This window comes from Myxocyprinus asiaticus, chromosome 32 (assembly GCF_019703515.2).
Source record: "Myxocyprinus asiaticus isolate MX2 ecotype Aquarium Trade chromosome 32, UBuf_Myxa_2, whole genome shotgun sequence".
In the NCBI taxonomy this organism is placed as follows: domain Eukaryota; kingdom Metazoa; phylum Chordata; class Actinopteri; order Cypriniformes; family Catostomidae; genus Myxocyprinus; species Myxocyprinus asiaticus.
In genome coordinates, this window is record NC_059375.1 from 42,430,023 (window position 1) to 42,456,504 (window position 26,482).

The 26,482-nt window shown below is 33.7% G+C and overlaps 2 protein-coding genes across 3 annotated transcripts; both read right to left on the reverse strand.

Annotated features, from left to right (window-relative positions):
- Positions 1–565: 565 nt before the first annotated feature.
- Positions 566–5,894, reverse strand: LOC127423550 (catechol O-methyltransferase domain-containing protein 1-like). Of its 2 annotated transcripts, none has more exons than XM_051667971.1 (7): positions 5,780–5,894; positions 3,411–3,541; positions 3,029–3,134; positions 2,823–2,941; positions 2,615–2,669; positions 2,390–2,523; positions 566–1,401 (listed from the first exon to the last, which is right to left on the reverse strand). In XM_051667971.1, the coding sequence occupies exons 2-7, from the start codon at positions 3,513–3,515 to the stop codon at positions 1,249–1,251; spliced, it is 672 nt and encodes a 223-aa protein (XP_051523931.1). In that variant the 5' UTR covers positions 3,516–3,541; positions 5,780–5,894; the 3' UTR covers positions 566–1,248. The 2 variants fall into 2 exon arrangements, with proteins under 2 accessions (XP_051523931.1, XP_051523930.1); XM_051667970.1 differs by lacking the exon at positions 5,780–5,894 and adding an exon at positions 4,924–5,091.
- An 11,043-nt stretch (positions 5,895–16,937) lies between these two features.
- LOC127423518 (zinc finger protein 503-like) lies at positions 16,938–19,639 on the reverse strand. The gene is made up of 2 exons (XM_051667901.1): positions 19,036–19,639; positions 16,938–18,578 (listed from the first exon to the last, which is right to left on the reverse strand). The coding sequence occupies exons 1-2, from the start codon at positions 19,261–19,263 to the stop codon at positions 17,223–17,225; spliced, it is 1,584 nt and encodes a 527-aa protein (XP_051523861.1). The 5' UTR covers positions 19,264–19,639; the 3' UTR covers positions 16,938–17,222.
- Between the last annotated feature and the right edge of the window lie 6,843 nt (positions 19,640–26,482).

A 26,482-nucleotide genomic window follows, 5' to 3' on the forward strand; every position in this document is an offset into this window, starting at 1 on the left:
AATATTTCAGGGAAAAAAAAAACTATGATCATATAAATAATAATTATGTGGTTATTATGGTTTTAATGTAGTAAACAGTAACCAGAGTTAATAATTTTCAAAGTTACTACAATATTACTATAGTAAAATCATGATTTCTGTCAAAAAACAGTTTCTACTACATTCACAATTACTACAGTATTACTATAGTAAAACCACGGTTTCCACCAAAAAATATGGTCAATACAGCCTACAGTATTACTATAGGGGGACAAAAACTATAATATTTGTATAGTTAAACCATAATAAACACAAAATTCTTATTTTTATTGCCATAGTTTTCGTTTTCCAGCATTATTACTACGGTTTCACTACAAATATCATGGTTAAAATATGGTTACTGTATTAAAACCATGGTAAATTTATTGTGAGAGAACGAAAACCTTTTCAGAAAAAAACATTCCCGCCCTTTCCTCGAAGGGGCTCTGTAGTATCCTCTCTGGTACCTTTACCCAGCAACAACGTTTTACAGTATTTTTGGATAATTTCTGTAAAAGTCCAAGTCACATTATCCAAATAAACAGGATTTTCTTTTGATTGTTGAAAACTTTTATTCCACAAATAAATTTCACATTTACTCGGCATTTTTAGAAACATAATCAGTAGTTGGCAACATAATTTTAATGCAAAACTTTGCCTTCATATAGTCACATTTCAATGATTAAAATATAATGTATATCCTCAATAAAACAATGATTACAAATCCACTGTAACACATACTGTATGTCCTTGAAACCTTAGGTGCTGTTCCAAAACCTAGTGAACTGCCTTGCTGTCTCCGTTATAAGGCAAGTATCCTAACTGCAATGGATGGAACTCATAAGTGATCGATTTAGAACGCTCTATATACTGCAGGCAACATCTCTGTGCTTCATACAAATATTGCTCATGGGAGACTCAAATTACAATTGATTGTTTGCAGTTAGCATGTTGCTAAGTTTATGCGATACTCAAATAAGCATAAATATGCTTATTTGCTTATTGGGTAAAATAGTCCGTTTTTAAAATTTGATTGGGCAATGCATTCTGAAAAATTAGGCCCAAAAGAAGATATCCAGAAGGGCCAAACTTTTGGAACAGCCTTCACGTCAGGTACACGCCTACGATGCCTTAAAATGCTAGGTTTTGGAACAGAGCGATTCGTTTTTGGAAGTTCCTTCAGTGTGTTATGGGACTTGTAGTTTTAATGTTAGTGTGTCTCCTATGAGCTCAGAGTTTGAATGCAAGCGTTAGCCCGTCGCCCACAGTGAGCATGCTCAGGTTCACTCTGATGTCTTGGTAAAGTTTCTTGTTCAGTTTATCGATGCTGATAGAGTCCACATCACCCTCTGCTGGATTCACTACTCGCCCGCTCCACAGGACCTGAGATAAAAGGTCACAAGAGTGTCAATGAATTTTGAGAAACTACCAAGAATGATGGTTGGTTAAAAGTGAAATATAAAGTTATTTCAAAGAGATGTGTTCATTTGAATTAATATATGCAATTACGGAAGCCCTGAAGTGCACGGTGGGAAGAAAAAACACTAGGTGAAATTTAGTTTTTAGGTGTCTTTGTGCCTTCCTGAGCCTATGTTCTACAAAACAAAACAAAAATCTCCACTTTTTTTTTCTCTGGCAAAAATATATATATATATATATATATCTCTGAAATATATATATCTTTACATTCAGAACTGTTTTTCTCTTATTTATTTCTCTTTGCATAAAATGTTTCCCTCTGAAATGTTTTTCACTCTTTTTTTTTTTCTCAAGAAGCAAAACATGAGAAGTTTTTTCTTGCTAGCTCACAATTAGCATGCAGAACCAACCTCGGCCACCAGGTGCCACTATAAGTAAGCATAAAATCTTATGCTTGCAAATTGACAGAATGTCTGTGGTACTTTATCTGCTGATTTTTAAATTTAATGTTATAGTATAAAACAACAATAAGAATGTTTTGCAAATCTTAATCAAGACAAAAAACTAGACAGTCTGCTAACACATGAAATCCCACAATTAAATGAATATATAAGTTCCATATGTTTTATATGGCATTCATTGTCAAGTGTGACAATGGGAGTTATTTCTGACTGTTTGATGACATTCACGACTGGGACTATCAATGCTGCTATTGATACTGTGGTCTTTTAAATTGTTGGCCTATGTAAACTTTAAGTTTTATACTCCAACTATAAATTTTCACCTTGTTATGCTTACAAGGAGATTTTTCGAAGAGAAAAAAAATGAAAAGAGAAAAAAAACAATAATTATTCAGTGAATTTTTTATGTATATATTTTTTGTAGGACAAAAGGCTTAAAATTCACCTAGTTTTCACGTTGAGGTTCAGAGCTTCCATATGTAATAACTTACATTATCAATGGCAATTATTCCTCCTTTCCTGACCAGCTGCAAAGATTTCTCATAGTAGTTGTCGTAGTTCTGTTTATCAGCATCAATGAAGACAAAATCAAATGTCTCGGCTTCACCTGCAGCCAGCAGTTCATCTAATGACAAAATACACAACTAACACAATTAAAGGGTTATTTGATTATAAACTACAGTTCAAAACGCCTCATGATAGAATCCAGATCTTACCGAGAGTTTTCAGTGCCGGCTGCAGACGCAGGTCGATTTTGTGTTCAACGCCAGCCTAAGAGAATTTGAGAGTAAGATTATTATATTTATATAATATTTATACGGTATGTCTGATTGTGCCTAACATTTCCTTTTGTGTTTCACAGACGAAAGTAAATCATACGGGTTTAAACAATGCTGCTCACTCTCTGTGTCTCAAGGAACTCGCCTCTTTCCAGAAGGGTCTGCCAATGTCGGTGTACTCCTCACTTACGTCGCATCCAATCAGCTTTCCATCTTCTGGCAGCGCGAGAGCAATACTCAACGCGTTATAGCCCGTATACACACCTAAAGCATACACATACACATAGTTCAGCAGCATTGTTTATATAGATGAGTGTTTCATGAATGATTTGGTATCAGTAATAATAATACCAATTTCGATAGCCTTCTTGGCCTTGATTAATCGGGCCAAATTCGCCATCAACTGCGACTGCTCACACGCCACCATGATGAAATTCCATTTATGCTCCATAGTTCTCTATAAAATATAAAATACATTTTTAATTTAAATTAAATTCCATCTTCAGTTATAGGACATCCATTAAACACAAAAATGACCTGTTAGGTTTTGGGAATTCAGTATCTAAAATCTATGCAAACTTTATCTATATCTATGTAAACTAAAGACTATTGACAAGCCTTTCTGTACATTTAGCCCAACTTCCATTTAGATTTTGTTCTTTTAAATGATAAAGACAATCAAACAGAGCTAACAATAAACTTGGAGATGGAAATAAGAGTAAATGAATATTACCAGGCGCAGTTTTTTAAGGGCAGGGTGCTCTCTCAGAGAATGATTCAGGAGATATTGCATCACAGGGTCGTCCTTACCACCCACATGACTTTTACCCGATGACATTCTTGAGAATTTCGATTTGCGTTTGCCTTGAGAAAGAAGTAATGAAGAAATTACTTTTGAATGCATGTTATATACACAAGTGCATTTAAAAAAAAATAATTATTACAGATGCCAATAATTTTACAGATGCCACCAGTGTTTGTGTGTGTGTGTGTGTGTATATGTATATATAATGGCTTATAACTAGGGATGCACCGATATGACATTTCTTTGGCCGATATTGATTTTAACATAAACTGGCTGATGGCGATACCAATATTTTGCACTTATAAAACTTACCTTATTTTGTCATCAGATCGCTGTTATACTTTAAAATGATGCTTTCAAGATGTACAAAGAGGTACAAAAGCTTTTTCACTGTTTTAACAATAAATATTTTTCATTGAACATGGATTGAATCTGTTGAACACATAACAGGCCTACATGACAGAGAGCTACAATGAAAGATAAAAATATAAAAATCTTTTTTTTTTAAATAACTAAATATGATAACATGATTATAGATATAAAAAAAGGCTATTTTTTACTTCTAAAACATTTTTGCAATTCAAAACAACATAACTCTTTACATGTATGTACTGTGTATTATAGAACATTACAAATTTATACTACGCATATGTTGGGCAATTCCACGGAAATGTCAACCACATAATTGAAAAATAAAAGTTTAAACCAAAGGAACAAAAACCTCTTTTAAATTCTGTATTATAGTGGTATAATAGATAATGGATAATGACATCCAGACCACTAGAGGGCGCCACTTGCTCACACAGCACTGACTGAACCGCTGATTTAAGGTTTAGTAATCACGATTTTTATCTTAATTCAATCAATCATACAGCATTAACAGATATCATACTGATGTCTCAGAAGTCAAAGTCTGCTGGTTTCAAAGCATTTTGAATGGTTTCCCTCATCATATGGACTATAGGAAAGTGCCTAATGTTCTTTTAATGTGAAAGGTTTTCTGTAAGATATCATGCAGTTGACCCATTATGATTTTTAATAATTTTTCCATAAGAGTTTTTAAATAATAATCAATATTTTTTAAAGAAATTTAAATCCTTATGATTAAAAAAAAAATAATAATAATAAATAAAAAAATAAAAAAATTAACCATTATTTTCTGTGTGCCATTTAGCTGAGAAATCTTATATATATATATATATATATCTGCAGGCTGTTTTTATGACCATTTTTAGTTTTTGCCTATATTAAAAAAGGAACAGAAATTAGCTATGAAATTAACTTAAATCAGCTTTTTGTCAAATGACTGGTTAGTTTTAATAGCTGATTAGTTTATTTGCTTTTTTCAATTAATTGGGTGCGTGGGCCTTTAAATGCGGCTTATTGTATCAAACTACACGGACTTCCGTATTGAATGGTTCACAAAACACACTTGACTTACCCACATAATAGCCCGCTATAAACATCAATCCAAGCGTCGCAGAGCCTATAAGCGCTTCTCTTGAGATGTTAATAGATGACATTATTACCGTTTTTGATCTAAAGCTCTTTACATGTGCCCGAAGTGACAGTGAACGCTTCCTCGTGAACTCTTAACCGCTAGCCGAATTACCGTAAACACCTTATATGTGCGAAACACGTTTTTCATTGCGCTGTTATTCTTTTAAATTGTGGCTATTATTTTATTTTTAGATGCTTTGCATGTGTGATTGCTGTAGTGTTGCTTTAAAAGCACTGGAAGTCTCGTTTTGTGTTGTTAATGGAAAAGCGGCCAGAGTAACAAAGGTTTTTTGGGGGAGAGTTTTTTTTATGCGCGTCTATTCGAAACATTACGATATAGGACCATCGTTTTCCTGCTTTTCCGAATCGTCACATGATCATGTGCACATGCAGATGCTTTTATATTTTAAATATGATAAAGACCGTCATTTGAGAGAACGTTATTTAACCATAGTACACTTTATTTTAGCCTACTTGATTTTCACTTAAATGCCTAATCTAACGTCATATATAAACGAAACCTATTATTATTAAGACAATCCTGGTGCCCCTTCACGTTATAACCACCTTACAAACACATATGCGTTATAGAGCGTTGAAATTGAGTGTAGGTTCCATAAATAAGCAGGTTTCCTTTATCTATCTATCTATCTATCTATCTATCTATCTATCTATATATATGCACAATTTAAAGATTGCAATACCTACTGTTTAGCCTATATAACACATTACGTCATTATCAGCTCCAAAAATATGCTGCTGGTTCAGAGTTTGTGCTCTGAAAGATTGTAACTTACAGAATTAGTTGTGGATTTTCTCTTCTGTTGATGCTGCTGGTCCCTACTGTCTTTTCTGTAAAATGGCTTCAGTTTTGGGGGTGGAGATTGATTATACAAATCATGAATATTTAACATGACAGACCCTTTTGTTTGAGAACAATGCTTTGAGAAATTAAACATTGTTCCATCGAGTTCCTCAAGCTTCATGTTCCTCTGTTAAACTACGCTGACTCCTAAAATTTAGCAAAAAGTTTGCAAATGTCTTATTAACTTGCATTACTCTTATTGCCATTTTGCAATATGCATTTTTCCTCGAAAGTCATTTTTGTTTTTTTTCAAGGCATTTCAATCCCAGCAATGGCATGATTCTTTATTTGTCTGACTGTGAACTGTAGAATTGGCTAGAAATTGCTCAGTTGTGAGTAAAATATCTACTAGACATAAAAGTTTTTATGTGGTTTATTAACAACTGTTATACTGTAACTATAAAGTAGTTTGTGGGTCATTGACAAATAAGGTTGTCCCAAGTAATAAAAATGAGAAATCTTTTAAAAATGTAGTTAAAAACACATGTGGATCCACACAAATTTAATCTTTTTGTCCATGTTGGTTTCACAAATTTGATAAAAATAAATAAAAAATAAATAAAAATATCGCATTAAAATAAATAAATAAATAAATAAAAATAATAATAATAATAATAATTCCTCCCACCTTGAATACATGAGAGTGTATGCAATTTAATCATTAATTTAAAAAAACAAAAACAAATTTAAGATGAAAAAAGTATTTATTTTTATTTATTTTTTTACAAATATCATGAATTTTTTAGTCAAGAATATCAGGAAGTTTTCTCTGGGTTACACCATTTGACCTGAACAAATGTGCCTTTTCATAAAAATGTCAAAATATTTATATTTAATAATATGACAAAATAATAATAATAAAAACATTTAAACTCCACAAACAGTCTTGAGGTTCTAAAGGAGTTCTTTTCTGTTTAATTTAATTCTTTTGTCACATGACAACAAAATATGTCATTTTGTTGTCATGTGTTGGTTACACCACATGACTTTGATTCTGTGGACAAAACATTTTCAAATATTAATCCTATTTTAAAATGCATTTTTAAAGAAATAATAATAAAACATTATTCTGCACGACTCATAACAACATTTTATTTTTCAAAATGTCAGCTTTTAATGAGACTTAGATTTATTTTATTTATATTTTGGTCTCCAGACGGTTACACCACAGAAACTGTTTACTTTAAGCCCCATAAAAAAATAAATAAATTACTAATTAATTTGATCTCCGTTATTGAAAACATACTTATCATATTTTTAAATGTAATGAAATGGATCTGGAAAAAAGAGACAAGAATATCAAGAAGTTTTCTCACGGTTACACCATTTGACGAAAACAAAGTGTGGCTTTTCATAAAAATGTCAAAATATTTACATTTAATAATATTACAAAATAATTATTTTTAAAACTTCACACAGTCTTGAGGGTCTAAAAGTGTTGTATTACATTTTTTATTGTCACATGACAACAAAATGGGGTGTTGGGTACAGTACACCACATGACTTTGATTTGGTGGACAAAAGTTCAAATATTAATCCTATTTTAAAATGATTTTTTTTTAAAGAAATGATAATAAAACATTATTTTGCATGACTCATGCCAACATTTATTTTTCAAAATTTTGAAATTTATAATGAGCCTGATATTTGTACTGTCTCTGGACGGTTACACCACACAACATTTTTTACTTTAAAGTTGCTGTAAGCGATCTTTTTTCATGGAAAGGTATGCCAAAAAATGTCCTACTCCCTGAAAGATATGAATGAAATAATTGTCCTGATATATCTCACCGGTCAAAAATGTGTCTGTGAGCTGCGGACAATGACGCTTTCTGCTTGTCAATCATTTTGCATGTTCTCATAGTATTGTGGTTGAAGTGAATTACTGAGGCTTAATGCCATTTTTATGCCATGTTGTTCATAACAGTTGTCAGATGAGGGCGCTGTTTTGCTGCTGTTGTTTTTGAACAACCGCTCCTGCTCGATGTTGGTCTCTTTGGAGTGCGGGGTTTTGGAAATCGCTTACAGCACCTTTAAGTCCCATGAAAAAAATATATAAAAATGACGTTGAACTCAGTTATTGAAAACATTCTTATCATATTTTTAACCAATTAAACAGATGCAAAAATGAGCGTCACGTCCGACCCCTGTAATAAAGAACGATAGCAAGATCTGTTGCAGAAACGATATACAGAATTACTTTAGAGTATAATTGTGTTCCTTTATGTAGAGCGGCTGTAGTTCGTCGTGTTCACCAGCAGACATCAGTGTTATCAAGGAGAATTTAAATTCTACAAGTCACGATGACTTGCAGGAGTTTGTTTTTCAGGGCTGTGTCTAGGTAACCGTGCAGCTGCCAAAGTCTCGCGAGAGTCTCATTGCTGTCACTGAAGTTTAGTTAGTTAGTTAGCTAGTTAGTTAGTTTTAGATGTAGCGTTAGGTTTTGGATTAGGGGTAGGTGTATGGTTTCTGGTGGACTCCGAATAAACACAATAAACGCATTGAGTGAGCATCGCATGCGACTCTCGCGAGACTATTGGCAACCATGGGGTTACCTTCTAAACTCGACGTTTTATTTATTTATTTATTTATTTATTTATTATTATTATTATTATTATTTTTTAAAGATATAAATCACTGCAGCATTAATTACGAACTCTGATGTGGTGGTCAAAATGTTGCCAGGGTTCTTGGCATTATAAAGTAAATAAAGCATCCCGTTTTTATAACTTGGCAGGTAGGCTATTATAGTGCTTGCAGTTACATATTGATAGTGTACTGTTAATATTTTCCACAAACATTCGGTTTGTGGTTTGTTCTACTCTATAAACCAAAAATAAAGCTACTTTTTATATAGGCTATCTCCATGACAGCTGCTAAGTAACAACAGGAAGTATGTAAGATACCTATCTTCTGCTCTCAACTCACATTTTGACCCAACACATCACCCAAAGATTTCAAATCTGACAAACTCTGAGGTGAAGCTTGAAGACAGCAGAGATACAGAGAGCATGATAGGAAAGATGAGCTTTTATCGGTCTGTTGAAGTCACATCTCAGATTCCTCTTACAGTGTATGACAGTATTAATGTGGCTCTGTGCAGTCTGACTGCTTACGGTTTTATGGACTTTTCCTTTGGCGTGACTTCACAGGCATGTGTCAGTGTGACTGATGGACTGTAACCGAGTCCAGAGCCTAAAAAAGCCCATCTGGCATCTATCAGCCCAATGAAACCGATAATTGGGCAACATTTTGAAGGGTGATATTTGTAATTAAGTCACTGGAGTCGAGCACATGCGTGATTTCAGCCCATTATAAAGGCCTTATTGAGGAAATGCTTTGAGGTGTGAAGAGGTGTTAAGCTGTTTCTGCTGAGTTTTGCACGTGTGTAACTTAACAGAACTAAACTATCATCAAATGGTTTGGTCACAGGATTATTTTTCATTATGCAGTGCCTTTTCAACTCTTGCAACTTAAAACAAATAAAAGTAAAAATAAAAGCAAATGCACAAATGCTTGTGTTGTTATGTTGGGGTATTGCAGATTTCCATAAAAAAAACTTTAGTCAAGCATTCTAAACTTAAAGGAATATTTCGGGTTCAATACAAGTTAAGCTCAATCGACAGCATTTGTGCCATAATGTTTATTACCACAAATTAAATTTCGACTCATCCCTTCTTTTCTTTTAACAAAGCAAAAATCTGGGTTACAGTGAGACACTTACAATGGAAGTCAATGAGACCAATCCGTAAACGTTAAAATACTCACTGTTTCAAAAGTATAGCCATAAATAATATGTGTGTTAACATGATTTAAGTGCAATGAAACTTTGTTGCCATGATGATGTAACGCCATAAACACTAATCCCAGTAATTTAGTAGTCTGCTGCAAAAATGTCAGTTTAACCCTCATGTTGCCTTCCGGTCATTTTGACCCGAAGATGATTTTCCATTGCCTGAAAATGCTAGTTAATGTTATCCTATTGGTCTAACACTTTCTGACTTTGCTCACACAGGGTATCAAAATCCTGTTTAAAAAATAAATTAAAAATAAATAAAAAAAAAATCTTTTTTTTTTTCTTCACTTTGTTACACTTTTGGTGTTCCTTAAATTTAATTAAATTAAATTAAATTAAATTAAATTAAATTAAATTAAAGCACATTAGTGTGATAAATAGTACAATATGTTTTCATATTTTATTTAATATTGCCAAAATTATCCACAAATAATGCTTTTTTCACTAAAAAATTAGGAGCATAAGCTCAGGTCATTTTGGCCAACAATCAATAAGTTCCGAATAGAAACACAAAACCTGTCCTAATTGAAAGAAAACAAGCTGATAAAAAGATCTAATCCAATATTAGGAAATAATATAGCAAAAGCAGACATTTATAAGCAATCTTTAATAGGCTGGTCATTTTTGACCCGGGAAGACCACAAGTGTGACTTTGTGCAATTATTGACTAAATAATAGCATTTAAAAAAAAAAACTCTCTGGTTAAAAATTAAAGCACACTAGTGTGATAAATAGTACAGTATGTTTTCATATTTTATTTAATATTGCCAAAATTATCCACAAATAATGCTTTTTTCACTCAAAAATTAGGTGCATAAGCTCAGGTCATTGAGGCCTATGATCAATAAGTTCCAAACAGAAACACAAAACCTGTCCTAATTAAATGAAAACAAGTTGATAAAAAGATCTAATCCAATATTAGGAAATAATATAGCAAAAGTAGACATTTATAAGCAATTTTTAATAGGCCGGTCATTTTTGACCGGGAAGACCACAAGTGTGACTTTGTGCAATTATTGACTATATAATAGCATTTCAAAACAAACTCTCTGGTTAAAAATTAAAGCACACTAGTGTGATAAATAGTACAGTATTTTTTCATATTTTATTAAATATTGCCAAATTTATCCACAAATAATGCCTTTTTTCACTCAAAAATTAGGTGCATAAGCTCAGGTCATTGAGGTCTACGCTCAATAAGTTCCAAATAGAAACACAAAACCTGTCCTAATTGAAAGAAAACAAGCTGATGAAAAGATCTAATCCAATATTAGGAAATAATATAGCAAAAGTAGACATTTATAAGCAATTTTTAATAGGCCGGTCATTTTTGACCGGGAAGACCACAAGTGTGACTTTGTGCAATTATTGACTAAATAATAGCATTTCAAAACAAACTCTCTGGTTAAAAATTAAAGCACACTAGTGTGATAAACAGTACAGTATATTTTCATATTTTATTTAATATTGGCAAAATTATCCATAAATAATGCTTTTTTCACTAAAAAATTAGGTGCATAAGCTCAGGTCAATGTGGCCTACGATGAATAAGTTCCAAATAGAAACACAAAACCTGTCCTAATTAAATGAAAACAAGTTGACAAAAATATCTAATCCAATACTTGGTGATAATATAGCAAAATGAGAGATTTGAAAGCAATTTTTTAAAGGCCGGTCATGTTTGACTGGGAACACCAAATTAGGTAAATATTTAAAGACAGCACAAGGGTTAAACAACTTTACAGCTCTAATAATACACAAGTTTTAACAGAAGAATTAATGTAAGTGCTCTTATGTATCAAATATATATATATATATATATATATATATATATATATATATATATATATATATATATATATATATATATATGTAGTAATCAATACTGTGACACAAATGCTGTCGAATAAGCTTAACTTGTCCTGAGCCTGGAATATTCCTTTAAGAACAGTTGGATTTTCTGCATATTCTCTACAGTGCACTATGTGGTATTTACTATATGGAATAGTGAATGAGTGTGTAAGCAGTACAATTTCAACTCTTTAAAATAAAAATAAAAATAATAATAATAATTAAGGAATATTGCGTTGGAATTTTAGGGTAAAGCAGACTTTCATAAATATTCTAGCACTTTTAGTTAATAAAAATATTATTATTTACAGAATGGCAAGGAAATTAACAGGATGGAAATAAAGAGCTAAAGTAAGCCATTGACCGGCAAGTGATTGACAGTTAGCTTACATGAGGGTGTCAACTTGAAGTTAATTTTTATTTTACAATCTTTATTTTTTATATTGATTTCTCTAATTTTATCAAACCACATGAAATGTTTTAGAATGAATTGAAAGTGTCTTTAAAGAACTGACGTTTGTTTTGTTGAACACCCTTGCATCATGGCCCTTTTCAATGCCATCTTCTTTAGATATGTGAAGTTAAAACTCAGAGATGATTAAACCTACAGCCTGCACACTGTGTGCTCATAAATGAGTGATTTCACCCTTGAGTATTGAAAAAATATTAGTGCTATGACATCTTGAGTATTCAGAGCAGAGGTCAGATATGGCACCATGCTGCTATATTTATTTTTATGATGCCATATTTTGTCTTTATGTGGAAACACACTAAAGCAGCAATGCGTGAGATTCATTCTGCTGTCATTGAAGTATTATTACAGAACAGAGAGCTCAGATGAGACTTGTATTGTTTTGTTCAGTTGTCACATGTATGAAGAGTTCACTAGTTTGCAATGAAATATTAGCATACTGATTGCTGCATACTACGCAGTATACAGTGAATACTGGATACTATTGATTTTCATAATGGTATATGAAACAGTATGTGCTATAGAACAGGAATAATTTTAAACAGTAGTATGTTACAGCAACAGTCCACCCAAAAATGGAAATTTTCAACATTTATTCATACTCGTAATTATTCTGAACCCATATGACTGATTTCTTTAATGGAACACAATTAAGGACAAATGTTAAGTCTCAGTCACCATTCACTTTCATTGTACGGGACAGAACAGCAACAACTACAAAATTTTCCACTTGTGTTCCACAAAAGAAAGAGTCAAACGGGTTTGGAACAACATGAGGGTGAGTAAATGATGACCAGTGTTAGGTGTAATCTGATTACAAAGTAACTAGTAAAAAGTAATCCACTAACATTTACTAACTACCATTCTAAAATTACAATCAGATTACTTAACCGAAAAAGTAATCACATTACTAATTACTTAAGTTACTTTCTAAAACACAACTTAAATTCAAAATAACGTCTATTCTCTCCTTGTTCATTGATCGCACACACTTCAGCTGTCACAGAAACGCAAACAGACGTACATATGAACATATGAAGTCACATTTTAGAAATATTTGTAACCCAAGTAATCTACTTAAAATAATTACTTTCATTAAAAGTCAGTAACTGTAATCTGATTACAAGAATTTAAATTTAAATGCATTACTTTTTTGACTAAAAGTAATTAGATTACAGTAACTAATTACTTTGTAATCTGATTACATCCAACACTGGGAAATATAGGCAATATTTTGAATTCATCAAGTGTACTCAGAAATAACTTAAAAATAAAGTAATAAGTAATCTGATTACAATTTTAGGTAAGTAATCAGTACATTGTAGTGAGTTATTTTTTGGAGTAACTTAACTATGATGATGATGACAGAATTTTCATGTTTGGGTGAATGAAGCGTTTAAAAAAGTAAATATGGTCTTTTTTGATTTATAGTTTTAAATGAATCTGAAATGGTGTTCACGCTAATGCGTTTTTGTTTGAAAACATTAATTTTGCTATGTTTATGCCTCTCATCCACACTAACGTCATTGTCCTCCATCGAAAACGGATACTTTCGAAAACGCTCTCCATTACCTTGGATAACGATGACGTTAGAAAAACTGAAAACGGACTAGTGTTGACATGACTTGAATTATAAAATCATTCTGTTTAGATTAAAATATTTAAGTATTCTGTAAAGACACGCATGCAACCGTTTCTAAAAGATACAACATCAGTCTGCGCTCGAGCGGACATCTGTTCCTCTAGACAGTTACTCTTGAAACTGAAAAATTACAGAAACTGACTGCTGTGCTGTCTTTGGAGACGGCTGAAAACAACCCAAAGAGAGTTTCACTTTATAGACGATGCCAAACCTGATTTAAACACCTCCGCAAGGAGAACTTGGACTGCAGTTTTGACCCAAAGCACGAATTGCCCCAGCGCTGGCAGGACGCAGTGCATTTAAATACTCTCTAAATTACGGTGTGTGTGTGTCTGCGGTGTATGCCTGCATGTGTTTGTGGACTGCTTGTTGAGACTTCATTTATCATACTCACTGCACATGTGTTTGGATGTAAGAGTTTCCATGTGTTTAAGTGTGTGTGTGCATGCAAGCGTGCACAGATGCAACTTGGTTCACCAGGATTTCTGTAACGGGCTCAATATAATCAATCTGTGGTTAGTTTTCAGTGCCGACACAGTTTAGATGTGTGTCATTAATCACCTGTACTTAGTATGGTGGCATCAGGGATTTTAAAATAACTGTGTAGCTTTGCAGATTTAAGCTCCCAGCATTGCGGCTAGAGGTGGACCGATATATCGGTTTTACTGAATCATCGGTGCCGATAGTCGCTTCGGAAAAATTCTATTGCTGCAGATATAGTTGCCGATAGTTTTTCAGCATTTCAAACTAAGAGTCCCAGGTGTGTTTTGGGCTTGTTTAAACTTAAAAGTCCCAAGTTAAGCATCAAATCTAATTTCTGGTTATTATTGGGATTTTGGTTGAACAATAAACTGCATTTGGGATTTTATTCATTTTGGACGCTTTCTCCATGCCTGCAATAGTAAAAAAAAGGATAATAATTATTATTTTTGACATTCTATAAATCGATTTTAAAAAGTATCAACCGATTAAAACCTTTGCCACCACCTTAGTTATCGGTATCTGCAAAATTCACTATCGGTGTTTAGTGTGTGTAACGTACAGTATATATGTATTCATGTAGGATCAGCATGAGACTAAAACAGAGAAACATATTTGGACCCAAAATGTTTCTGGTTTGGTTTGTAATTAAAAGATGCTGTATTTTAAATGCATACTGTTCAGCAATGTCACTCTTGGAGCTTGTCTTGTTGAATATTTTAAGGCACTATGCATGTAAAGTTTGCACACCGCAGAACACGTACAAATGCATGAGTACAAGCTAAAAACAATGCTGTGTGGTGAAAAACAATACCTGCAATTTGTGTGCTGCATTTAGCCCTTTTCTCTTTTTTTTCCTAGCCGTTTTCCGTTATCTTGCATATTTTTCTCTGTATATTTTGTTTAATAGGCCTAGAATTATTATTATTATTTTAATTAGTTTTTTTTGTTTTGTTTTTTGCAGTTGTCATTTAATCTCTGATATTGAATCATACCAGACAGTTTCAGACTTTGTATAAAACATTTCACCTTTGGTCCAAAATAAAATACTGATGTTAGTCACAGTTTTATTAAAAATTCAGCCAAAAAGGCTACCTGAAAATCCACAAGTGTGGCAGTGAATTCAATTTAACAGTGAATTATGTTTTGCTATAAATTTATTAAACTTACAATATTATGAGAAATGACAAAACCCTGTATCAGTCTCAAGTTTATTCACACTTGGCTAAATACAAATTACTCATGATATTAAATTGAATTTGATCTGAAGATTTATGCTTTGATGCTTGATTTATATGTTTTGTAGATGCATTTGAATTGTCTCCGTGAGGTTTGATTTGTATATCATTTTAGTCACTATATAATTCCCATACGTCAATTTATGTTATTTGATAGTTCTGGATATTTTTCAACTGCTTTTAAAATGTGAAAATACTCATAATAAACAATGTCAGGCTGTGTCCAAACGTTCTGACAGCTAGTAGCTATAAAAACTGGTCAAATAATGGCCTGATGTTTATTTAATATATATTATGGTATACAAGCTACTTTAGACGGGTTGCTTACATAAATCTCACTTTGATCAAAAGAACATCCATTTTTGCTGTATAGGCCTATTTGTGAGATAAAAAGTTTTATATTTAGCAGGAAACCCCAAATGCTTAATTAAAATGTCAATATATAAATAACCCAGCGATAACACTTTATAAAAATGGTCATTAATAACATAAACAGATCAGAAGTTTATGAACATTTAATGGTTAGAAATTTCATAACACTTGATTCATAAATGTATTCATAGTTTTATCATTGGCCTATATTTATATGTGTTCTTAAACACTTTTTAACAAATAGGAAGTGCATAAGAGCATATTTTAGAGCATATTTGCATTTTAGAGCATATTTTAGTAGTACCTGAAACATTAAAATGCAATAGCCTAAATATGCAAAAAAACAAAAACAAAAATGAGTTGTTAAAATGCAAAAGAGTGAGGCTCAAATAAAATATACAAACATAAATATATACAGTCTGACAGGAAAGAGACTATATTAGATATGCGCATCAGAAATAAACAGTTTTGAAAGAATTTGCGACATTATTATGACCAGGAATTTGCATTCATTTTTATGACGGGTGAACTTTTACGATTAATGTCCCTTCATTATAAAGCCAATATATGTTATCCGAGAAGTTTTTATTATACGCATAAAAAATGTGTGTGTGTGTGTGTATATATATATATATATATATATATATATATATATATATATATATATATATATATATATGTATGTATATATATATATATATATATTGCCTTACAATAAATATAATCTTAAATAATAATTAATATGTATGATATATATATATATATATATATATATATATATATATATATATATAAATTTATTATTTTTTTATTATTATTTAAGATTATATTTATTGCAAGGTTAACAAGTTAACTTGCTGTGATGCCGATTACAAATGAATAGGAAGTCTGTATTGAAACAGGTAAAGTGTTTCTCAAATGTCACTGAGGATGGGCATCCAAAAAGTCAACAATAAATCAGACTGAACTGAGTTTATTCTTTAATGGCTGCTGTTCTTTTCCCTGAGTTGGACAATAAAACCATTCCTCCCCACACACTTTAAAATGATACATGCACAAAAAAAAAAAAAAAAAAAAGAAAGAAACAATATATATATATATATATATATATATATATACTTTAAAAATGGTATTTCCATTGAATTAAAGATTACGCAATTCAATTTGATGGAATTTTGTTATGAAATTGAAATGCATAAATCTTAATATATATATATATATATATATATATATATATATATATATATATATATATATATATATATATATATATGAGTGTGATTTCAAGTAAACTTCGAATTTAGAAATAAACTTGGACATGTTGGCTGTAAAGTATCACACAGTGTGGCTTCATTTGAAGGTTATAATTTTTATAAAAACAAAATGTCTATGACAGTTTAAATAAAGCCATGTGAGTCTTGTTGAAATATGTTTGCCTTTTTATTTTTCTGTCTTTAAAGCTACTTTAATAAATAATGACCCACTAATCATAAGTCCTGAGGTAAACACAAACATGGTAAAATCTCACTGATATCCGAGCCCGGGTGCTGTGGTCAGTCTATGTCCATATAGCGCATATGGCGAGTAAAACGGGCCCGTGGCTGCGGGGACCGGCACGGGCGCACCGGATGTCGGTAAAGGGCTTTTGGAATACGGGTGATACCGTGTGCCGAGCCCGAGTGCGTGATGCGGCGTCCTGAGTGCGAGCGGGGCTCCGGGCATATGACAGGCCATTGTCGTTAACGAGTTCGGGTATCCTGACATGAGTTTCTCCGCGCCCATAAACGCGGTGTGAGTCCGCAAATGGCTCAGAAGTTCCTCCGAGGAAGAGAAGCGCTTGTCGCATGGTCCGTTCACAGACACCCAGTTACAAACATGCGACTGGGATTCGTTTGGAAGCATGAAGCCGTATGGGTACAACGGGTGTACCGGGTGTCCCGGGAATGAGGGCGCGCAGGCGGATAGAGGGTGAAAAGGGTGGGTGGGGTACATGAGGGGGTATCCAGACTTTAAGGCCGTGGCTGTTGCGGTGTCGTGCGAGCTGTTGGATGATAGATGGCTGGCGCAGTGGTAGCTCAGGCAGAACGGGTCTCGGCACAGGCTGGTGGACATGATGGATGGCGGGGAGGCTCCGGCGAGGGGACTCGACCCCGCCTTACTGCTGAGAGAGCCCGCAGTGCCCGACAGCTGAGCATTAATCAACTGACTGCTGCTACTGCTGGATTTGCTTGGGTCTAGAGCCACCCCATGGGGCAAAAATGGTTGATGGTAGCTGGCATACGCACCCGTTAGGGCTCCAGGGTAGGGTAGTCCGGCAGGCGAGATGGGGAATACAGAGTGCCCGGATCTGTAGGGCGAAACCGGTGCTACAAGCCCTGATCCGAGCGCAGATGACGCAGTTGTTCTATCAGATATGGAGGGTTTTGAAGCGTCCTGTGGTTTGTTCGTATTGGTATCGCTTTTGCTTTCAGAATTGGATCTACTGGGGTCAGTAGACCCAGAGTTTTCCAATGAAGCTCTTTTATTCACATCGCTCTCCTTTTTCCACCCTTTATCTCTAGATTCCGGGCGTCCGGCTTGCGGAGAGCCAGAGCTGCATGAGCTCGGGCTGGCCGTCCGTGGCGTAACCGGCCGACAGATGGCGCTCGGCACACGGAAACCAGATTTATCTCCACCCGAATCTTTTCTCTCCGATGACTTGGAGTATGGCTTGAAACAAGATTTGTCCTCGGCCCCGATGTCACTGATCTTGAGCGGGCTGGATTTGGAGTCCTTGTCCGATGTGAGCGCGGAGAGTTTCGTTCCGGACGGGGTGTCGGACTTCCCGATTTGGGAACATGTTTGCGCAAGGAGAGCAAGCGGACTCTTTTTGGCATCCAGCTGTGAAAATACAAAGAATGTTTGACATTAGCACTGAAGAGAATTAGAAGAAAAAAAGAAAGAAAGAAAAAAAAAAAAACATTGACGCTATCCACATTCAATTTGCGTTTTATAAGCATTTGCGCTCCACGGTTGCGCACAGACATATATAGACCAAATATGCGATATATAGTCTTTTTTATTCATGCTCTTGCAATGTAAGGCTTTTTGGCATGTCAACAAAGCTTCCTGAATCTTAAATCTAAAACACTGCAGAGACATTAAATCAAACGTCAAGAGAGCTTTTATTGCCTATAGAGTTGCTATATGGCAACTCTATAGGCAAAAGTCTTTTTTCTTTCCACCGTAACATAATGCGTATTTAGAGGGTTAAATATATCCTCTGGAAAATATTGGCAGATTCTTCAGGGGGGGAAAGCTGTATATTAAATGCATTAAGCGTTAAAAATAAACGTACCTCGATGGGAATGACTGGAGAGGACGGTAAAGGTTGGAGATAGTCCGGGTGCAGAATGTGTCCTGTCCGCGCAGTGAGCATTTTCAACACTTTCACGGGTAAACGGTTCGCCTGACGCGTCGGGTCTGCGGGAGGCAGTGAGTGCAGCAACGGATTATGGGTTCGGTTCTTCTCCCACACTAGATTGACCACACTAAATAAAGCAGACCCCGTAGGCAATGTGATCATGTCCCACTTCTCTGTGCGTATTCTGGAAACACATCTGTAAGATTAACACATAGTATCCGCCCAAGAAAACAAACAGAGGTGTCCAAACAATATGGGAAGAAATCAAAATAATCCTTAAAGGTATTTGCTGAGAAACGCGTAAAAGGAGAGTCCGAAGCGCATGACAGCCGATCTGCGAGTTTACGCTTGTGTTATGCACTCTTTTCAGCTGAGCTCAAACACCTCGCGTCCACACGCACCCTGAGATTAAACCATTCACTGTCCTCCAATCAGAACGCTCCGTGTGGTGATTGACAGGTCAAATGGGCGTGACGTAGCGACGTGGGCGTTCGTTTTGGCCAAATCAAGGTAAAAACAAATACGCTCATAAACACATAGCCAAAGTAAGAGCGATTACTATCCAAATGTGCAAAATAAACACTAGTGATATGTAAAATGTGTCTGTGTCTATTATTTGTATGCGTGTAGCCTACTGAAAAATGTGCCTGTACCACAGTTATTTTAATGAATGTATCTGGTGTGATTGTAATTTGTAGACTTGACGGCCTTAAACATGAGTGATGGCTCACAATTAGATTAGCTGCTTCATAGTGTGTAAAGTGTTCTTTCAGAATAGAAGATGTCTACAGCTACAAACCACAAGAATTATAAACACTGCATTAAACTAAACCAACCCCTAATAAAAACGTATTGTACTATTATGGTTTGTCCAACAAATATTTCCAGAAAAAGCATAAAGCCTGAGAGTAAAAAAATCATTAAATTAGAGAAGTAACCATAAATGTCATATATGAAGATTAAATAAGGCATGCAAAAATATGCAATGTTGGCTATACTATACTATACTGTAGCCTACTACTTTATAGCCTTCTATACTAAATGGTACTATACTGTGCAATGCTATGCTATGCTATGCTGTGCTATATTATACTATACTATACTATACTATACTATAATATACTGTACTATACTAAACAACTCTTACAGGGCTACTATAGTCTCCTATACAGTACTATAGGCCTTTCATAATATACACATTAAAATACTATACTATAATATACTAAGCTAAACTTTACTATAGGGCTACTATCATGGGCAGATTGTGGCTGAACACTATAATATACTCTACTAAACGACACTATAAGGCTACTATAGTCTCCTATACAGTACTATAGGCCTTTTATAATATACACATTGTAATACTATAATATGCTAAACTAAACTATACTATAGGGCTACAATCAGGGGCCACCATCCTACTATTCTATACTATACTATAGCCTACTAAACAGTGCTATACTATAACATATGCTAAAACATACTATAGGCCCCTATACTATACTGCACTAGATTATAGGCCTACTATACTATAGTACTGCAGGCCTTCTATAATATACAATTACAAATACAACTATAGGTCCACTTTACTATACTATACGGCTACTAAACAGTTCTATAGGCCTTCTATTATATACAATACTATTGGTCTACTATACTATACTATTACTATACTAATACTAAAGTATAGCCTACTATACTATAGGCCTACTATACATAGACCTACTATACTATACCATATCCTACTTTTCTATACTATAGGCCTGCTATATTATACTATATATTAGGGCCACTATACTATAGCCTACTATACAGTACTATATGCCTTTTATAATATACAATACTATAGGTTTACTATACTATACTATTACTATACTAATACTAAACTATAGCCTACTACATTATAGGCCTACTATACTATAGACCTACTATACTATACCATATCCTCCTTTTCTATACTATAGGCCTGCTATATTATACTATACTATAGGGCCACTATACCATAGCCTACTATACAGTACTATAGGCCTTTTATAATATACAATACTATAGGTTTACTATACTATACTATTACTATACTAATACTAAACTATATCCTACTACATTATAGGCCTACTATACTATAGACCTACTATACTATACCATATCCTCCTTTTCTATACTATAGGCCTGCTATATTATACTATACATTAGGGCCACTATACTGTAGCCTACTATACAGTACTATATGCCTTTTATAATATACAATACTATAGGTTTACTATACTATACTATTACTATACTAATACTAAACTATAGCCTACTACATTATAGGCCTACTATACTATAGACCTACTATACTATACCATATCCTCCTTTTCTATACTATAGGCCTGCTATATTATACTATACTATAGGGCCACTATACCATAGCCTACTCTACAGTACAGTACAGGCCTTTTATAATATACAATACTATAGGCTTACAATACTATACCAACTATACTTTAGATCTACTATACTATAGTCTACTATACAGTACTATAGGCCTACTATACTATATACTACACTTTTACTACAATATCACTATACTAAAATACTGCAGGTCCACTATACTATGCTATACTATTCTATAGGCCTCCTTTACTATGATAGACTATAGGCCTGCTCTATACTATACTGTACTTTACTGTGTAGATGGTACTTGTGTAGATCAGTCTGTATAAAAATAAGCTCCTCAGTGGTTTGGAGTAAATTGGCAGACATGCGTCTGTGAAAATAATTTTATAACTAATAGAGTGTTCATCCTTATTAATCATTGCGTTATCTTGAAGGCATCACATAATAACTTTAAATCTGTGGATAATTAAAGCGCACTGCGAAGATCAGCTCTTGGGCGCCGTGAAAACACACAGGGGGAACCATCGTGATGGATGAGCGGCAGATATGGTGATGGATGGCTGGGGCTTGCTGTTTTCATCGGCGGCTGTCAGCTCTCGGTACTGGCTGTGATATATTGGGGCCAGAAACTCCCCCTTTATTGTGCGGGTGATGGATGATGCCCAACACACGGGCGTTATTCCATAATGGGAACACATTTCAGACGGGACATATTTCAACACATTTAAGTAGAACGTTTTGAACACCTCCTCAATATTTCACATCCCTCTGGCATATTTATGGATAACTCCACGCATGCAAATATAATTACACGCCACAGCCTTTAAGACTTTTTTTTCCACACTGTTTCCAAAGAATACATGGTGCAGATACAGTTTTATTAAAGCAAAAACTGTAATATTGGTTTACGGTTACATACATTTTACTTTCAGTAAATAAAATCCAGTTTAATATGTATATGTAGTTTATATACATTTTTCAATGAGGCTTCAAACATGTATAACCTAGGATTATTACTACTACTAGACTAAAATTGGCTAATTCTCGATTTTTATTACTAGACTATTTATACTGGGATAAACAATATTCCAAACACTGTACTTAATATGTTAAGTATGTTCTGTATATATGTTTTTTTTAAATTTGCATTAATTAACATTATATTCTGTTGCATCTCTTAAATGTTCATTAGAAGTTTTTCTTTTTCTTTGGATAAATCAAATATGAATCAGTAATTTACTCATTTAACATTTCTAGACTGTTAAAAAATCTGGGAGAAGTGTAACACCAGCCCAGCATGTTGAGAAACAAAGGCCAGGAAATTGCTAACCTCAACAGAAGGCCAAATATAGTATACTGAAACAAAAAGGGAAAGCAGCTCTATTGAAAATACTTAACCAGTGCACTTGAAGTCAACTTAATAGATTTATGTTTGAGATGAGAACAGAATTATATTGTGTAAAGTCTATGTGATATTCAACACAGTCATCAAAAAGTGATATGATCACATTGCTATGAAATGTTCAAATGGATTTAAATTTCTATTGGATGATTTTCACTCAATTTGAATTGTACTGCTTGCTCAAATAACTTATTTAATATGAACAAATGCAACACAATTATTTAGCATTTGGTCTCAATTTTATTGTGTACAATCCATCTATGTTCACTTAATCCAATTGTGTTGGGACTATGTGAATAATAATCAATGTATTGCTGAAACCTTCCTGCGGCATGCTTTTCATGGGACTGGATTGGGAGACAAAATGTTTAAATTAAGTATTATTTTAATGTATTTCCCAGCAAAATGAAATGAGTAGAAGACTTGTTAGTGTTTAATGTTCTGTTATGTTGGGATTTGGAGGTGTCTTTGTCATGCTGATTTTTTTAAGAGGTTACCATTGTGGAAAAGAGTGGAGCTAATGGTTAGGCCGAGGTTGGGGTACATTACTACTGAAAAATCAGTGTGTATTGCCTGAAGCCGAATACCTTATTCGGAAAGGCACGGATAATGACTTCAAAACGAATAACGGATTCATCCGAATAATATAAAAAATATTTGTATGACTGATTATCCAAAAAGCACAAGGATAAAGCCACATTTTAAATAAACATACAAAATTACAATGAATTTATGAATATATGCAGCAAATATTTCTAAAGTGTAAACCTTATGAATGCAAATGCACACGTTGTGATTCAGATCGGATGGGCGCGGTCTCGACTCCATTTTGTTATCGACTCCATGTTAATTATGCGCGTCTGGAGCTTATCAAGAGTAACATTAAGATACAACATCATATACACTTTCCTCTTCTTGAAATGTCTGTTAATGTATCACATGATTCAAAAGTGATTCCATGTATTAATTTATAGCCTAAACCTGAGCACGATGTTAAATTCCTGGCCTGAAGTGATGATTTCATGTTGGAGCCCGTCTATCTGTCTTTTAAAGTTGACCACATTTATATTCACATCAGCGATTATGGAAATTATCTGGTTAAGACTTTATTCTGAAAAAGAAAAAGTTAAAATGCTCCATAAAGGTTTAAATGCTCCATCTATTAGGAATATTCCTCCTTATGTAAAACGAAGAATCTGAAACATGCTTTTCTTCTTCTTTAAACTGTGCTAAATTTAAAAATGTTAAGTGTTCTTGAACTCTGGTAAAGCACTATATAAATGTAACATTATTATTATTATTATTATTATTATTAACTAAATAATGGTGTCTTACTGTAAAAATTCCTGATAAATTTACGGGACTTTCACCTGTTTGTCGGCTATATTGATTTATTTTCATTTCTTTTATGTTTTAATTTGTATTTATTATTCACTGCAAAATGTGTGCTTGACATTTCAGATTTTGCTTGACACCTCCTGCCATAAAGAATAATGTTGTTATACATGCACAGACAAACAAAAATTCTGTTTCATGCAGATATTAATATCAGCAATACCAGGAGAAACCACAGGATATTCCACAGTTAATGTAGCCTATAAATTCAGCTTCATCTGGTAAGAAAAAAAAATAAATAATAATAATAATAATAATTATTATTATTATTATTATTATTAGGCTATTATTATGAAAAGGCATATACAAGGCATATTTTATAAATAGAAACTATAAATGTAAGAGTAATACTTAAAAATGGGCATTTCATTTAGTTTTGATGCACTTCCTTTTTAAGCCCCGCCCACACACGATTCTATACGAATACAGAGACAGATACAGATAATTTTGTCATATGAACACACACAAATACACATACAGATAATAGCTCTGCTGCACACCCCTAATATAAATAATTTATATATACTGTATATATATAATGTGTTTCTTGCTAGCTTGCAACAAGCTGCAAGGTACAATAGAGTTATTAGAACAGATCAAATTTAATTTAACTCAGTTCATTTAGGTTTTCACTACACAAAGTATTTGAGTAGAGCCTACATTTTCATTTCATATATAAAAAAAAAAAAATTTTTTTCATTGGGCCTCATTTGTAAAGCCATTCTTACGTAAATTCTTGGATTCATGAAAGTTTTTGTATTTTCAAAACGTTAGTTGGTATGAACGTAACTTACACCTGCTCCCGACCATGTGTAAATCATATGTAAGACATCCGAACGTGTTGTTTTCTTTCAGGCAAACTGTCATGACTGCATTTTGATGAAGCGAAATTAAATAAGTAAATAAGTTGTTTTCTTTTTAAACCATAGCCTATACATATCAAATCATATCAAATCACTTTTATTGTATATTTAGAAATGTTTCTTTGCTGCATGCATTTATTTTTTCAAAGTATAGTATTTTCTCAACTATCGTTTTTTCCAGGTTCATGGAAAGACACGGTTTGCGTTTGATTTTCTTGTAAAAATTAACGCCCTCTAACGTGACTGGTTGGACAGTTTTTTTTTATTTAATATGAACTCTATAATTTAGGTTTCATAATAGTATAGGCATCGATAATTCGAGTTCGGTTGATAACGTATGGTCAATGCTAATGCTGTTAAACCTATAAATAAACACATCGCGAACAGGTGCGTACACAATACAACGGGGAAAAATATAAAACGCCTGCACTTTGTCGAATAACTTACAAATCTGTGATATCTTACAGCGTTTCAGTCAAAGATCTTCTTCAGGCATTCTATTAATTTCTCTGAAGTTTCTTCCGGTTGTAAGTACATCACTGTTACCATCATGGTTTACCCGAGAAGTTTCACAAATGATGCTGGTGACGTGCTCGACTGAACCAGAGAAGAATAATGGTGGTGGACATCCTCGTTTTTATTTTTTACGCTCATGCCAAACCATTTTTATTGACTTCTTGAACTGTTTTATTCACAAAAGAACGTCATATGACCGCAAAAACATGCAATGACAGTAACTCACTTTCTTTGAGATGCAGTTGTGTTTACTAAATCAATATTATACAATGTAAATGTGTAACCAGACCTGCCCAACCCGCTCAGAGCGGGATTCGAACCGGTGTCTCTGGCATGGGAGGTGGGCGAGCTAGCTACAGCTGGCTACCGTTACAAATGCACTACATACATAAAAACGATTTCATTAATATTCTGCATAGATGTTAACAGCATTTACTAACAAGTGTCTCCCTTATATGGCGTTTTCATGGGCGTGGATTATGATAATTGTGATTGAACGTTAACACGCCCCCTATTTATGAATGTTTAGAATTCACTAACACATTTTACTAATAAATCTGGGGAGTACGAAGTGTTTGCGAATCTGCCGGAAAGTTTTCGGGAAGGTCCATTTAATGCGCGAATTACTTCAAATTGACTACATATTTACGAAAGTTTCATGAATGAGGCCCATTGTGTGGAACCAATGTCCACAACTGAATTAAGTTAAACCAACTGTTTTTTTTTTAAATTTTTTTATTTTTTTATTAATACTCAGACATACAGTATATAATAAGCATAATATTCAGAAAAAAATGTTATCCAGATCTATCAGAATATTTCTTTT